Source organism: Ornithodoros turicata, chromosome 6 (assembly GCF_037126465.1).
Source record: "Ornithodoros turicata isolate Travis chromosome 6, ASM3712646v1, whole genome shotgun sequence".
NCBI lineage: Eukaryota > Metazoa > Arthropoda > Arachnida > Ixodida > Argasidae > Ornithodoros > Ornithodoros turicata.
Genome location: NC_088206.1, coordinates 44,047,484 through 44,060,712, shown reverse-complemented (window position 1 = coordinate 44,060,712; position 13,229 = coordinate 44,047,484). Strand labels below are relative to the sequence as shown.

The 13,229-nt window shown below is 45.2% G+C and overlaps 2 protein-coding genes and 1 long non-coding RNA gene across 7 annotated transcripts in view; all 3 read right to left on the bottom strand.

Annotated features, from left to right (window-relative positions):
• LOC135397938 (uncharacterized) overlaps nt 1–1,617 on the bottom strand; it is a 71,337-nt gene extending 69,720 nt beyond the window's left edge. For all 3 annotated transcript variants that reach the window (XR_010423897.1, XM_064629426.1, XM_064629425.1), the window contains exon 1: nt 1,511–1,617. Coding sequence is in view for 2 of the 3 variants with exons in the window: in XM_064629426.1 (XP_064485496.1) it covers nt 1,511–1,556 (46 nt within the window). In the remaining variant the exon portion in view is untranslated. The remainder of the gene's footprint in view (nt 1–1,510) is intronic.
• Nucleotides 1–12,912, bottom strand: part of LOC135396590 (uncharacterized) — a 356,249-nt gene extending 343,337 nt beyond the window's left edge. Inside the window, exons 1-3 of one of the 2 annotated variants that reach the window (XR_010423460.1) lie at nt 12,829–12,912; nt 12,663–12,764; nt 5,561–6,272 (exon numbers count right to left, since the gene is read on the bottom strand). This is a non-coding gene — a long non-coding RNA (uncharacterized LOC135396590). Of the gene's footprint in view, nt 1–4,153; nt 6,273–12,662; nt 12,765–12,828 lie in introns of those variants that run through there. The other variant, XR_010423461.1, reaches the window with a different exon arrangement.
• Nucleotides 9,108–12,637, bottom strand: LOC135396589 (uncharacterized). 2 transcript variants are annotated; one of them, XR_010423458.1, is made up of 6 exons: nt 12,314–12,637; nt 12,124–12,220; nt 11,873–12,051; nt 11,725–11,786; nt 9,722–10,478; nt 9,108–9,260 (listed from the first exon to the last, which is right to left on the bottom strand). XR_010423458.1 is itself a non-coding variant. In XM_064627633.1 (5 exons), the coding sequence occupies exons 1-5, from the start codon at nt 12,495–12,497 to the stop codon at nt 10,395–10,397; spliced, it is 606 nt and encodes a 201-aa protein (XP_064483703.1). In that variant the 5' UTR covers nt 12,498–12,637; the 3' UTR covers nt 9,265–10,394. The 2 variants fall into 2 exon arrangements, 1 of the variants encoding a protein (XP_064483703.1); XM_064627633.1 differs by lacking the exon at nt 9,108–9,260 and having other exon boundaries at nt 9,265–10,478.
• Nucleotides 12,913–13,229: the final 317 nt, after the last annotated feature.

Genomic DNA, 13,229 nt, shown 5'->3' with positions numbered 1-13,229 from the left:
CCTAGCCAACCAACATTCCGAATGACAAAGTTGTCGTCCCTGATTTGTTGAAAACGTGGGGCGGAGCCTATATTGTGACACTTATGCTGTTCATAATTGTCACAAAAAAGGCGTACGCCTCCCGTTTTCAGCAAATCAGGAAATATAATGATATCATTCAAGATTATGGTTGGCTAGGAGCGTGCTATGCGGTGAAGTTCATGTTTAAGAGTGTAGGTGGTACCGGACAGATACTTGTAAAAAAGAAAGTTCTTCGATTGGTGCACCCATTCGCAAATTATTTAGCCCGGGGATTTAACTGAAACACCCTGTATATGTAATTTTGTAATGTATATAATTTTGATGGGTCTCAGGGTAGCTGAGTTTAGGAAGCACTGTCGTAGGCGCATCATCCCGACCAGCTGGCACTTGCTCGAATACGGTTCGTGTGTACATTCTAAAACTTGAGGTGGGGGGGGGGGGGGATGTCGAGGTAGCTTGCCGTTGTCGAACTTGAACTTGACCACATAACATGCTCAAGGCCAACCACAAAGTGAACACCTTAACGCTACAGAGCTTATTGCGCGTACTGCTTCTTCTGGACTCGAGGTCACTTGCCTGCGCATAGAGTGTAGGTCCGCGCGGTTAGCACCGACACAACACACAACTTACATTGCGTCCGAGATTATTTAGGGTGGTCATTGAAGCACGTGCTTACCTTTCTCGCGTTTTAAAAAGTTATCCAATTACGGTCACGTACGAAATTACATGCTTGAGGAACAATGTTTCAATGCTGGCAGATAAAAACACTGCAACCAGGGGAGAAACGTGGTCGACACCATAACAGGCGATGCGTGAGGTGACCGGTGTGAAATCATAACTGCTCACTTTCTTTTTCTTTTACTACTCCGACCAGATCGACCGAAACCAACCGAGAAGTACGTGTTGTAGGATAATGATCCATACGCAACCGTAATTGCACACACAATTGGGCTTTGGAAATACCACTTCGTTCAGATAGCTCCGTTCATGATGAAGGACTGACGAAGGAAAGAGGTTCGGCAAAAAGTCTGGTGATGGCGCTCAAGGCCACGCGGATAACGAGTGGCTGTCTATGCGTCTCACACTCTCTCCCTTCGTCTTTGCTGTAGAACATGCACGGCACAGTATCCCATCCAGTGTCTCGCCCTATGGGTGCCACTTTGCAGGTCATCAGTCAGCACCATTCGGTAAGAAACATAATCGTGAACCGACTGTTCACGTGTAGGAACACATGAGCACGGAGACATACGAACGCTTCCTTTCTGCACGTGGCATTCACCCGTTGCGGCGAGAGCGTTGAACAACTCATGCCGAGGAAGTGAGACACACGGCGTCCAACACAGTGACCGATCCAGCACAAATTGAACCCACTTTCTTTTTCACACACAATCACTGACCGAATGAACGAACACTAACATGACAAGGTTTTCGGCGCTTTGTTGACGGCGAGCATGGCGAGGTTAAAATGAGGAAAGGTTTGTCCTCTTACCTGGTTTTATGGTGACAACCGCTAAGCCACTACCAGAGAAAGACATTTGAAAGAGCTGCTGCCAGTTTGGCCGCTGCGCCGCGAATGAGCGGCACGAAATCGGCAGCGCTGCAGCAGCCGTCTGTACATATTTGTCGGAGGGCATTTATTTACATATTTGCTCAAAGGTGCGTCGAGATACTCGGCAAATATGTTTCATATGCGAAAGATAAAAAAGGGAGATAACTGTAATACAGCGTCCAATATTTGTATTTATAAGGGCCTCGCTAAACAAGTCTTTATTTGGCTTAGAAATACAACGGACCCGATAAGTCAACGTTTAGAGACAAGGAGGGCGAAGGACGACGACTGCCTTCTCATTGGCCGTTCGAACGGAGTGAGTGCCGCGTCCGCCAATGAGGAGCCGCCTGGCGGTGAATAACGGCTCCGGGCAAATATTTGGTGGCGCGCGTTTGAAAACGGGATGTTGGCTTAACTCGGATTGGAACCCGTATGTGTGATTCCTCTCTAAAGGATCTCCCGGCTAAAAAAGCGGGTGATGAGTCAGACTGTTTACTCGCCTTGAGGAGGGGGAATATCGTCTGACTCATCTCAGGAGGGCTGTTTAATTATCTAACTCGGTTACCATTCCTCCCCATTATCGCTTGTCACAGGTTAAACACTCTTGTTCACGAGGACATCACAGAATGCATACAGGCCGGCATAACTCAGGACATGCTACGACGCTGTAGGCTGCACAATTTGGGTGCCACGACAAAATTCTGACACGCAGGTATATCTAAGACAGACAGAAGGAAGAAGGGTGGTGTGGTCGGTTCTCGACGTCGCGTGTGTAAACGGTAGAGGGGAGTGGCCACGAAGTCATACAAGGAAGAAATAAATGGACAGCAGGCAGAGGAGAAGCGGTAAACAAACAAGCTGTAAAAAACCACCCTGGTCGGCGGCTTCATCTCTTCCACAAAGGAAAAGTAGGGTGGGGACACGGATCGACACCTGGTTTCCACTTCTCTGGCATCGCTCTAAAAATCGTTACACCTAGGTCGGGTTGGAAATTAAATTTCGCAGTATGCGTTCAAACAGAAGCAGTGTTTGGGACCTGGACATGACGTTTCTTCTGTGGATGCGCAGTTCTTGTACTTTGCTGCGGTTCGAGCAGCGCTGAGATTCGGCCATGCTTTGGACCATTCGCCATGTTGAACTCTGACATCGCGTAGACGAGCGGCAAAACGACTTTTCGGCGCAGTTCCATTAGAAGTCGGCCCAGGACGTACATTCTCCCCTGGGCGTTAGTCGTGACGTCGCTCACCTCTATGAGGCCGGCAACGGCGAGCTCTTTCACCAGTATAACAACCACCACCAAAACGAAGGACGCTCACGTGATAGTTTAAGACTATTGAGTACTAGATAAGTTCACAGTAAACATGCATTATACGTTAAAGATTTTAAGAAAAATATATATACACGTGAAACGTCAGCGGCCGGAGACTCGGCCTTCTTCAGGACAAAATGATTCGCAAAAATAGCATAGAAATAATGTCACAAATTCCGTGGGGGGTCAGGCCTCCCTGTTGTACCTCGTATCCCTCTGACGCTGCGGAGAGACGTTAGCACGTTTTATGTTGTGCGTTTATCTGCAGGACTACCCAAATCATAGCACAAAAGTGATCTCACGCCCTTCGTTCTCCAGCACCAGCATCGTCTTTGCCTCGCCCTTTCAGCCTATCTCTTCCCCGTCCCCTTGATGCACCAGGGTGGAGTGAAATCTGTTCGACTAGACTTTTGGCACGTACCGAGCCGCTAATTCCGATCGTGCTGACCTCACCTTCACCAATGCCTCCTCCCCTGGTAACATCTAAGGGGGCTATTCAATCCTGCCCCGGCTTCCATTTGTCTCGTCTGGAGGATTGCTTGTATTACGCAGTACCCCCCCCCCCCCAAAAAAAAAGAAAAGTACGATCTAGGTTCAAAAATACATTTTGTTTTAAAGTGCACCCGCCGCTTCTTTGACGCTGTTATCGAATTTGGAATAAGATTGGCATTCTGAGCTCCAGTGACTGTTGCATAGAAATTGAGACGTCACTGATTGAGTAGCCGGGTTTCACGTAAGAGTACAGGTTCCAGAATACAGTTTAGCACTAGCAACCCATATCCTTTCTCTGTTAAACAACTACCCATCCACAACGTATCGTGTCATAATGCCAAAGGCCTGCTGGGAATGCCGAACAAGAGTTTGTCTATCGCCAAGAGCGTTGGTGGGGAATGGTTTGCTCATGCACTCTAAGAAAAAAAGGAGTTAACCTGAACCCTTTGAGGGTTTTTGCGGCTTGTCCTTGGGGGGCACCTATTGGGGGTGCTAACTTGAACCCATTGAAGGACCCTTTAAAAGGTTCAAACGTGAACCTTTTAAAGGGCCCTTCAATGGTTTCAAGTTTGAACCTTTTAAAGTGTCCTTCATTAACCATTTAGAGGTTCACAACTGAAGCCATAAAGGGTTCGTGGTTCGGTTAGCCATGTGCAGCCTGGAACCCTCAGAAGGTGCTCCCTACGGACAAACTCAAAGAACCCTGAAATGGTTACACACAGAACTATCTCGGATTTGACTCCTTGATGGTTAAGTCATACTGAACGAGTTCAAAATATATATTTGCTGTTTCCGAATATTTATTGTACTGATGATTAGGAGCTGGATATACACTGGCACATGAAAAGAAGCATGATCGATAACTCTCATATACCAAACGATGTGAGTGTTTCAAAGTAATGAAGTGACTAATGTTGACAAAGAAACAAGAAAGCGCCTAATCGCCAACAATTCTGGGGAAGGATATATTTATTAGAGGTAAAAAAAAAAGAAATAAAAGGGGAGAAGTCAGCAAAACGGAATGTGGGCTTGCATTCCGGAAGTAAATACTCAGCGAATAAATGAAAAAATGAATACTTAAGGATGAAAGAGATGAACGGTTGAGATAATGTGTATGAGGGTGGGGATGTACACTCACGAATGATATGATACAGGACTTGAGGCCATAAGCTGTATCACATGTATGGAAAACTGAGTGCAAACACAACACAATGTACAAACACGGAAAGGGCATAACACCAATGTAGATGAAACAAGGTGCTAGCATTTTGCAGTGTACAAATAATGACAAAATGATGACTTAACACATGTATTAGGCTAGAAGGTGCGCACATATATGTCAAAGTACTGCCAAGTAGCATACCAGTCTTATCCCCCAATCACCAAGAACAGTGGCCAAAAGTAATTTAAACTGTGCCGACAAAGATAATGGCAATGCATTCATGGAAACACAAACAAACTGCAGTCAATGCTGAATATGTTGTGGCATAAATTTCCTATGATAGAAGAACACTGCAATGCAAGAAGTTCGTATGGGTTTGTATGTGGACTGCATCAAAAACATGCTGTAATGTATGATTATGATGTAATGTAATGTATGATGTAATACACATTTCACAAATTCTGCAAAACTCTGTTGTCATGGAACGTTTGTACCCTGGACTATGATTTATCTTGAACACTGACAGAAACTACTAAAAGATACAGGAACACCTACTTTTTTCAATCCTCTTATGTATACAGTGAAAGGATGGTTAAGTAGCAAGTGAGCTGGTAATAAATATCCATGACAGCGAAACCCCAAGACGAGGGACAAGAGGGGACATACACAAACAACATATCAAACACAGCTGAAGGGTTTATTCAAACACAACATACTCAAACCACAGAGACAGAAAGCAAAGCACAACAGGAAAGTGACCAGCTTCCTAAAGGCCGCAGGGAAGGTCACTGAGGGATTGCTGACACAGGTTTTCGCCAATCAAATTTGCATATCAGATTCTCTTTGATGCAGTTTTTGTTGCACTGGCCAGCCAAAGCGATGTTTGAATGACCAGCTATAAGTGAGCATTCATTGAAAGTAAAAAATAATGATAATTGTTCAAAAATTTTGAAACATTTGGAAATGTGCAAGTGTAGCTGTCCATTGTTATAGGATACTGTTGTGATGACCAAAGAGGATAACCGACAAAAGATGATTGTTAAGGAAACGCTCTCCATACTGGGTTGTGAAAACTGTGCCAGAGATCCCTCAGTCACCTTTTATCTGGTCTTGAGGAAGCTGGTCACTTTACTGTTGTGACTCACTTTGTGACTCTGGGGGGTTGAGTACCTTTTGTGGGAATAAAACCTTCAGCTGTGTTTGAGACATTGTGTGTGTATGTCATTCGTCTCAAGGTTTCGCTATCGTGGACTCTTATTTTCGTTTGGTTAGATGTGTTGCATGAACAAAAATTCCAAGCTTGTGTTGCAGTTGGTCCATCTGATTTCTCACAGCTGATTACTACATAGCCAAAAAAAATCATGTATAATAATTTTAGAGGCAAATTTCACATACGTTGCTCAAGTGAGAAAGCTCTGACCCTCTTAGTTATCCCACTATACATGCACAGTCATGTCGTCTCACACTTTTCCATGGCATATTATTGTATACTTGAAATCTGTGTACAAAGATGTGATACTGGCTAGGCTTTAAGCTCAGAAATGTAAACTCAAAATGCTGAAATGTGTGCTTACAAGGACGCTTTACATGGAACAAAAACGCAGCAATGAAGTTCATGAAGTCGTCACTGATTCTTCTTAGTCCCGAAGAAAAGCTTCACCATTGATACGGACGGAGTAGTCACTGCTGCTGACATTTTGCCACTTCCCATAATTTACGGCCACCGTGGCTATTGGGCTCTGAAAAAAAGTCGTGCAGAAACAAGCTATTAAGTGTGTACAAAAATGTGTACCGTCAGTACCAATCAGCAGGGTAAGTAACGCTAAGCGCCAACATTTATTTGCGGTATGATTATGTACACAACACACAATATGTACTGGATTTAAAAGCACATGTTCTATTTTTTCATTAAAAGCTATAAAGGAGCACGTACCTGTCTTTCACAGCAGTTTTGTGCTCAGTCGTTTTACGATCTTACATCAACACCCGAACAGATAACACTGCTCTAAGTAAATAAGGTTATGCTACGTAACCTTTTAACAACCATAAAAAATCTCTGATTTACAAAGAGGCACTGTGCAAGCAGTAACAAATGTACGCACGTGACTTCATTGTGATTACCGATCTTCTTCGATATCAGTATGTGCGCTACGGCACGGTGACCGCCAAGAATCGCGAGTCAACAACCGCGATTTTCAAAAACCGCGATTAGCAAAAACCGCGACAGGTAAAAACCGCGAGGGTCAAAAACAGCGACAAGCAAAAAAGGCGACGTCCAAAGATAGCAACAGGCAAAACCGCGATAGGCAGAAACCGCGATGGCCAAAACCCACGAGCAAACCTGCATAGAATTGAAGAAGATACTTTTCGAGCACGCCGGTGCTGACTGGCAGTGTTTCAGACATTTGACAAGACTTGAAATATGTTGGTCTCCGCCGGACGCCGTACAAATACGGACATGGAAGAGCTAGAGAATGGCATATATACTCATTCCCTGCCCGCGTCAGCTATCACGTTCACTCTGCCGGAAATATACCCAATTACTGAGTAATCGATTACTCGAAAAATTACTAAAAAATGTAATTGATTACAAGTAACGCGTTACGTACAAGTGTGAAGTATACAGATTGAGCACATCGAAAGCTGTAGTTTAAAGTAGCACAGAAGTCATTTTTAATACCCTGCTTTCTTCCTATAAAACTATTAATTAGGCCAGTAAGATGCGCCATGAGAAGTAATTCACGCCACAGTATCATAATTATCGCAGAAATTGAATTTAAAGTACGCCGCAAAAAGGGACCGGTGTGCGCAACGGTGGTGGAGAGCAGTACCAGCCTGTGATTTGCCCATGACCTCGCGCTGACGCCTTAGCTGTCGTCTGCTACTCGGCTCTTCGGGGCTCTGAAAAAGCATTGCTTCTGGATCGGTCATGATTCGGCCGCTCCTTCTGTCCCCAATTCTCCTGGGGGACTAGCAAAACTTTTTTTACGGCGGCAAAGGGCGCTGACCCCCACTGACCACCGAACCAGAACACGTATGGACCCTGTAACGTCATGTTTATGTGAGTTTTTCTTTTTCTTTTTTTCTGGGAAAAAACTGTATACACAAAACCTTTCGTGCTACCAGGTAAATTGACACACACACTTTCATCAAATGTCTTAATCTGAAATTTTTAGGATGGCCCTCTGTGGGCCCCATTCCCGGAATGGAAGTTAGCCTAGCACTTTTCCTACTTTCACACACTTTCAACACTTTTCCTACACAGCCTACTTTTCATATCCTCATGCCCCCCTTTCATCCTCCCTTCTAAAGGAGAGTGAGTAAGGTTTTTAGCTGTCGCGTTTTTAGTCGCGGTCTTCGGCTGTCGCGTTTTTTGCCTGCCGCTGTTTTCCCCTACTCGCGGTTTCTGGTGTCGCGATATTTGTGTGTCGCTAATGCTTCCTATCGCGATTTTTGTCTATCACGATTTTTGGATCTCGCGGTTTTTGACTCGCGGTTTTTGCTGTCGCGGTTTTTGACTCGCGATTTTGACCCAGAACCCTACGGCACACGATACCACATGAGAAATCGATGTGATTAGTACACGACTTCGGTCGTTACATCTTAACAACCTGCACACTATTCACTACCCACACCACACATCCACACTCAAGCCCTCGCATAAAATTCCAATAGGTGAATGTAGAGTTTCGAAATCTGTAGGCAACCCTGTGCTCCACCGCTTCCGGTTCGAAATTCTCACCGCCGCGGCATGGCTATGGCTGCAGGAAGGTGAGTAATCTTTAAAAAAAAGAATAATAAAGAAAAGAAAGATGTTTAAATGGCGCACGGGACAGTCAACAGCGGAAATTTATAACTGCTCCCAGTAAAAGTGGCAGCACCGCAGCTTTTTTGGGCACAGCACTGCAGTCGTGAACGGCTGTGTGTGCTTGGGCGTAGCGTGAACGCAGTTATTTGACTGATGTATGTGTGTATAAGCGATCAAGAGGGACATGACTAGTTCGTTTGCAGTGATATAACAGCCACCCAGCCATGTTCGCACATTCAATGCGGTTGAGCTCGGCTGAAAGTGTCCCGATGCGCACATCGGTGTTTTGTGTAACAGTTGGTTCAAGTTTACCGCTTTTCTGCGCAGCTTTTTGCAAGTGGTGAAGTACAAGGAGTTATCCTACACAGACTGTGCAGACCTGTGGCCACGGATAACATACGACGACATTAATGAATATTTCATTAATAAGCTTGGCCACGATAAGAGGAAGATGGAGGCCTACAAGTCAATGGAAGCGTACCACTATGTTAAAAGCGGCGAGTGTTACTTCTTAGCGTTTCCAGGTTTCTGGGAAGAGTGGATATTAATAAGGTTGCTAACCAACAGGTAAAGTACACAACATCACCATAGCCACTGTCAACAACAAAGTAGTGCTGAGAGGGGTTGTCAGCCCCTCACAACGATCGGGCATGGTGTACACATGCTGGGTTGCTGCAGAACATGATGGGGAGATCGTGGATGCATCTTGCTCTTGTATGGCTGGGTAAGCTGGTGTAACACAGTATAGCAAGCGTTTCTTTATTAATCATGTTGTTACATAAAATATCCTGTATACTTTCAGGTTGGGTGAAGTGTGCAGCCACTGCGCTGCGATATGCTTCACTGTTGAGGCAAACACAGAGACAACTCGCAGCTGCCAGCACCTACAGATCTCCCATGCCAGTGGCTGGCATCACGCCTGAAACAGGTATTGACATTAACTTAAACAGGTTGCACATCCTACAGTGATTTTTACTCAACTAGATTCCACCTCAGCAAGCGCGGCAGCTAGACTATAGGCGACCTCGATGGTGGTCAGCAAAACGAAATCGTAATGCTACTGAAGATTCCACCATAGAATTTCCAGACGATAAGTTCGAAGCTTTTGTGTCACAAATACGAACAGTAAGTGACCAAATTTCTGAGCCCACCCTATTTTTGGTCTAATAACTGCCTCAACGTTTAGGTCGCACCAGAGGCACGGCTGTTCACACTCATTGATATCAACCAAGCAGCCGCTACGCAACCAAGCACGCAGACTCAGGCCAGTGGCGATTTCATCATTTCGCCTACAAGTCCCTTGAGCTCACTCAACATATGCGTCGAGCTAGACAATATTAAAATATCAAGAAGAGATGCGGAAGAAATAGAAAAACTCACGAGACTACAGCGGAAGAGTCCAGCCTGGTTTGCACACAGAAAAGGCAGCATCAGTATTCAAGGACGTATGTGCATCCAAACAGGTCAAAGTGTCATCGCTGCTGCAAAAAATTTTTTGTTCCCAAAACATTACAAGTCCTGCCATTTATTATGGTATTGAAAACGAAGCAAGGGCAAAAGACTCCCTATTTGCTCTGTTGTCACAGCATCATGCCAATGGAAGGATAGAAGATTGTGGGCTCATGATCAGCCCGAGGTACCCTTATTTGGGATGCAGCCCAGACGGAGTATACTACTGCGACTGCCACGAACCAGCACTGGTTGAAGTAAAGTGCCTATACACAATGAGAGACGCTGACCCAACAACACTCGCTGAAAATGGACAGAACCAAAAGGATTTTTGCCTAACAAGGGATGGAACCCTAAAGCAAAGTCACAGATACTACTACCAGGTACAAGCCCAACTGCACTTGAACCTTGTGGACAGCAAGCGTTGCTACTTTTTCCTTTTTGTGGAACGTGGTGGACACCTTGTGGAGGTTGAGCGCGACCAAGAGTTTATGATGTGCCATGAAAGCAGTGTGAGAGCTTTCTTCACCGACATTGTGCTCCCACGACTAGTTAGTGGGTTTTAAGTCATAGTAAAACAGTGTACAGCCAAATCATTTCACTGCTAATCATTTACTTGCAAGATCTTACCTGTAACTTGCCTGCTTATTTGCTTACCTGCATTCTTGATCCACACAGAGATGGTCACCTGTAACGACAACCTAATTTGCTCTTATCAGTGGCCGTGTGAGGTTGGTTAACCCTGCCACAACAGTAAGGATACTGTCGAAATATGGAACAAGTGTGTGTGGGACATGGCCTGTCATGATACGCCACTTCTTCAAATTTCCAATAGCTCGTTCCACAATAATCCTACAGGAGGATATCCTTCTGGATGTTGTGACCTCGTGATGTGGTAACTGCTCTTTGTTCCTTGTTGATGCAGGTGTGATTAGGCGAGCTCCTCTTTGAAAAAATGCCTCGTGGAGCTGGAAGCCCCTGTCAGCAAGGACTTGATCGCCCTCTCTGATTACATCAAGTAGTCCTGTAAAAAGTAGAACCATTGTTTACCAGAGTAAAACCCACCGTGGGTGTCACAGTGACATCGAGGCTATGTCAGGGAGAAATTGTTTACCACTGTCTAGAGTTAGCTGCCTGTCTGATATCCGTCCCCCGTAAAGTTTGGAAATGAGTGTTACTGCTCCGTGAGGGTTGACGCACACTAGAAATTTCAGTGTGCTGGTCTGTTTATAATTACTCCAGACCTCTTGTTGAGTTTTCATATTTAGTGGCCTACAAACAAAGCCAACCATCACAGAGTTTATCAACATTACTTCGCATGATGCCCAATAATATCAGCTCCAATAACACAAGTATACACCAAAATTGTGTAAACAAATTTTTAAAAATTGGTAAAGAATGATACCCTGTTCACTCACCTGGAAACAGGAATCTCTGAGCAGTCAATTATGGCTCTTAGGTTTGGAAAATATTCACGTTCCTTTTCTGTCAACCAGCTCTGTGCAACACGTGGCTCAGGGAAAACAATGAGCCGTTTACAGAGGGAAGCCACAGTTCTGAGCCAACATTTAAACATACTGCTAGCAGTGTGCTCGGATACTCCAAACCTGAACGCGAGGTCTTTGAATGTCGTCCCTATACGGAGCTTTATAAGAAATAAAAGAAGCTGCTGAGAGTGCGTCAGGCATTTTGAGCTGTCACGAATTACAGGTGAGACGGTGGTAAGTACAGCAAAGAAGACCGGTTTCCATAGACCTGAAAAATTGCAGAGAGATTTCTTTTTACTGTGCTACACCTGTCTTGCATAAGTGGCACGTACCTGTGTAGAACAATGCTTGATCATCATTCATGTGCTCTACATCAAACTGTGCATTCAATTTCCTAGTTAGAGTTGCAACTCTCTCCTGTAGAGTACTGACTGTCCCCCGCAGTACCTCGTTCTCTTCTTGCAAGCAGGAACAACTTGCACACAAGGCGAGTGCGTCTGTCTGGACAGCTGATGACAAAAAAAAGAAAGAAAAAAACTGTCGCGATCAAACAGGTGGAAACTTCGCTGTCGTTTAACAGGTTGAAGGCCCAAACCTTTAGCCTGAGTCAATGCGATGTCGCCCATGTTATCGTCGATACTGGTATCGTCGGTACATGCAGTATTGCCATAATCAGTGCCCAGAATCCCTACTTCGGCTTCCCCATCGAGCCTGGGATGCTGCTGAGCAGCTGCAGCTTCTCGCTTATGCATTATGCGCATGTGGCGTTCATAACTGTACAACAAGACATGACACTTCATAAAGTGGACTACACAGAGCAGATGAAAAAGTTACCATTAAGCTTACCGCTTAGCTTTTCGTTCAGCCCGGGTCTCGGACTCTCTATCGTGTCGGAACACTGATGGCACGTAATCCACATGCGACGGATCATCGCTTCGCATCCCTGCATAATAACGGAAGATTTCACGCTTTACTTGCGTGCATCACACCCAATGCGCTCCGATTTAAAGTGCTTCAAAAATTGAGAAAAACCTACTTGTCACGAAGTGCATCTCACAGATGCGCGCGCCTACACCAGGCATCCACAGACGGCCGCCGGCTTTTTTTCGGTTTATGGCTATAGCCCAGCGCATTCGTCTTGCTTTCTCCCATGGAACCCGAAACATTTTATGTCCCTTGACAGACGAGTTAGAGCACCCGTATGCAGAAAATCCGACCATAGTGAGACAAGGGAACGAGATGAACACAGACGCGATACATGCGCATTGCCAAATCTCGAACCGGAAGTACTGAGTCACGTGGGATGAACTGGCTCGCTACGTCACTGCCGGCGAAAACGACATCCACCTATTCACTTCAAGCAAGCGGATATCAAAATCACATACCTTCAAGCATGGCGGCGGTGGTTTCCGCATTCCAGTCCATGTCACACTTTGCTCTGATTCCACGATTTGATATTTCCACGGTATATTACTCATGCGCAACACCTTGCAAATGATAAGAACGCATCCGTTGTAACAGCGAGTCTGGGTATTCACAGCCGTAACTCACCTGAGAAGCAAGCAATAACACGAACGACGTCCAACTTCCCCTACGCCGATGCGTCTGTCGACGCTGCCACATCCGGGATTGTTCTCACTCGAAGAGTTTCGGTTTGCATTTCGCGTCGTGTGTGAAGGCTAAAATCGAAACGTTGCTTGTTGTCAGATTACATAGACGTCTAGCTCCAATGAATACTCACCTCTGATGAGCAACTCACTAGCATTAAAACCGACGAACCGCCATGTTGCATCGCAAATTGTGGAACCCTCTAACATGCAGATGCACCCTTTTCGCTCGGGTTCGTTTGAGAACCTCCTTAACTGGCGCGATAGCACCCCTTTTAGGTTACAATTGCTATTGAAGCTGCTCAGGCACCTTTTTTTGCCGTGGAAAAGGTGCATCGTAGTTTT

Coding starts and splice junctions, on each gene's coding strand:
- LOC135396589 (XM_064627633.1), bottom strand. CDS start 12,497: ATGGTCGGATTTTCTGCATACGGGTGCTCTAACTCGTCTGTCAAGGGA. Junction 12,052..12,123: donor GCTGAACGAAAAGCTAAGCG/GTAAGCTTAATG, acceptor CTTGTTGTACAG/TTATGAACGCCACATGCGCA. Junction 10,479..11,724: donor GCTTGCAAGAAGAGAACGAG/GTACTGCGGGGG, acceptor TTGTCGTTACAG/GTGACCATCTCTGTGTGGAT.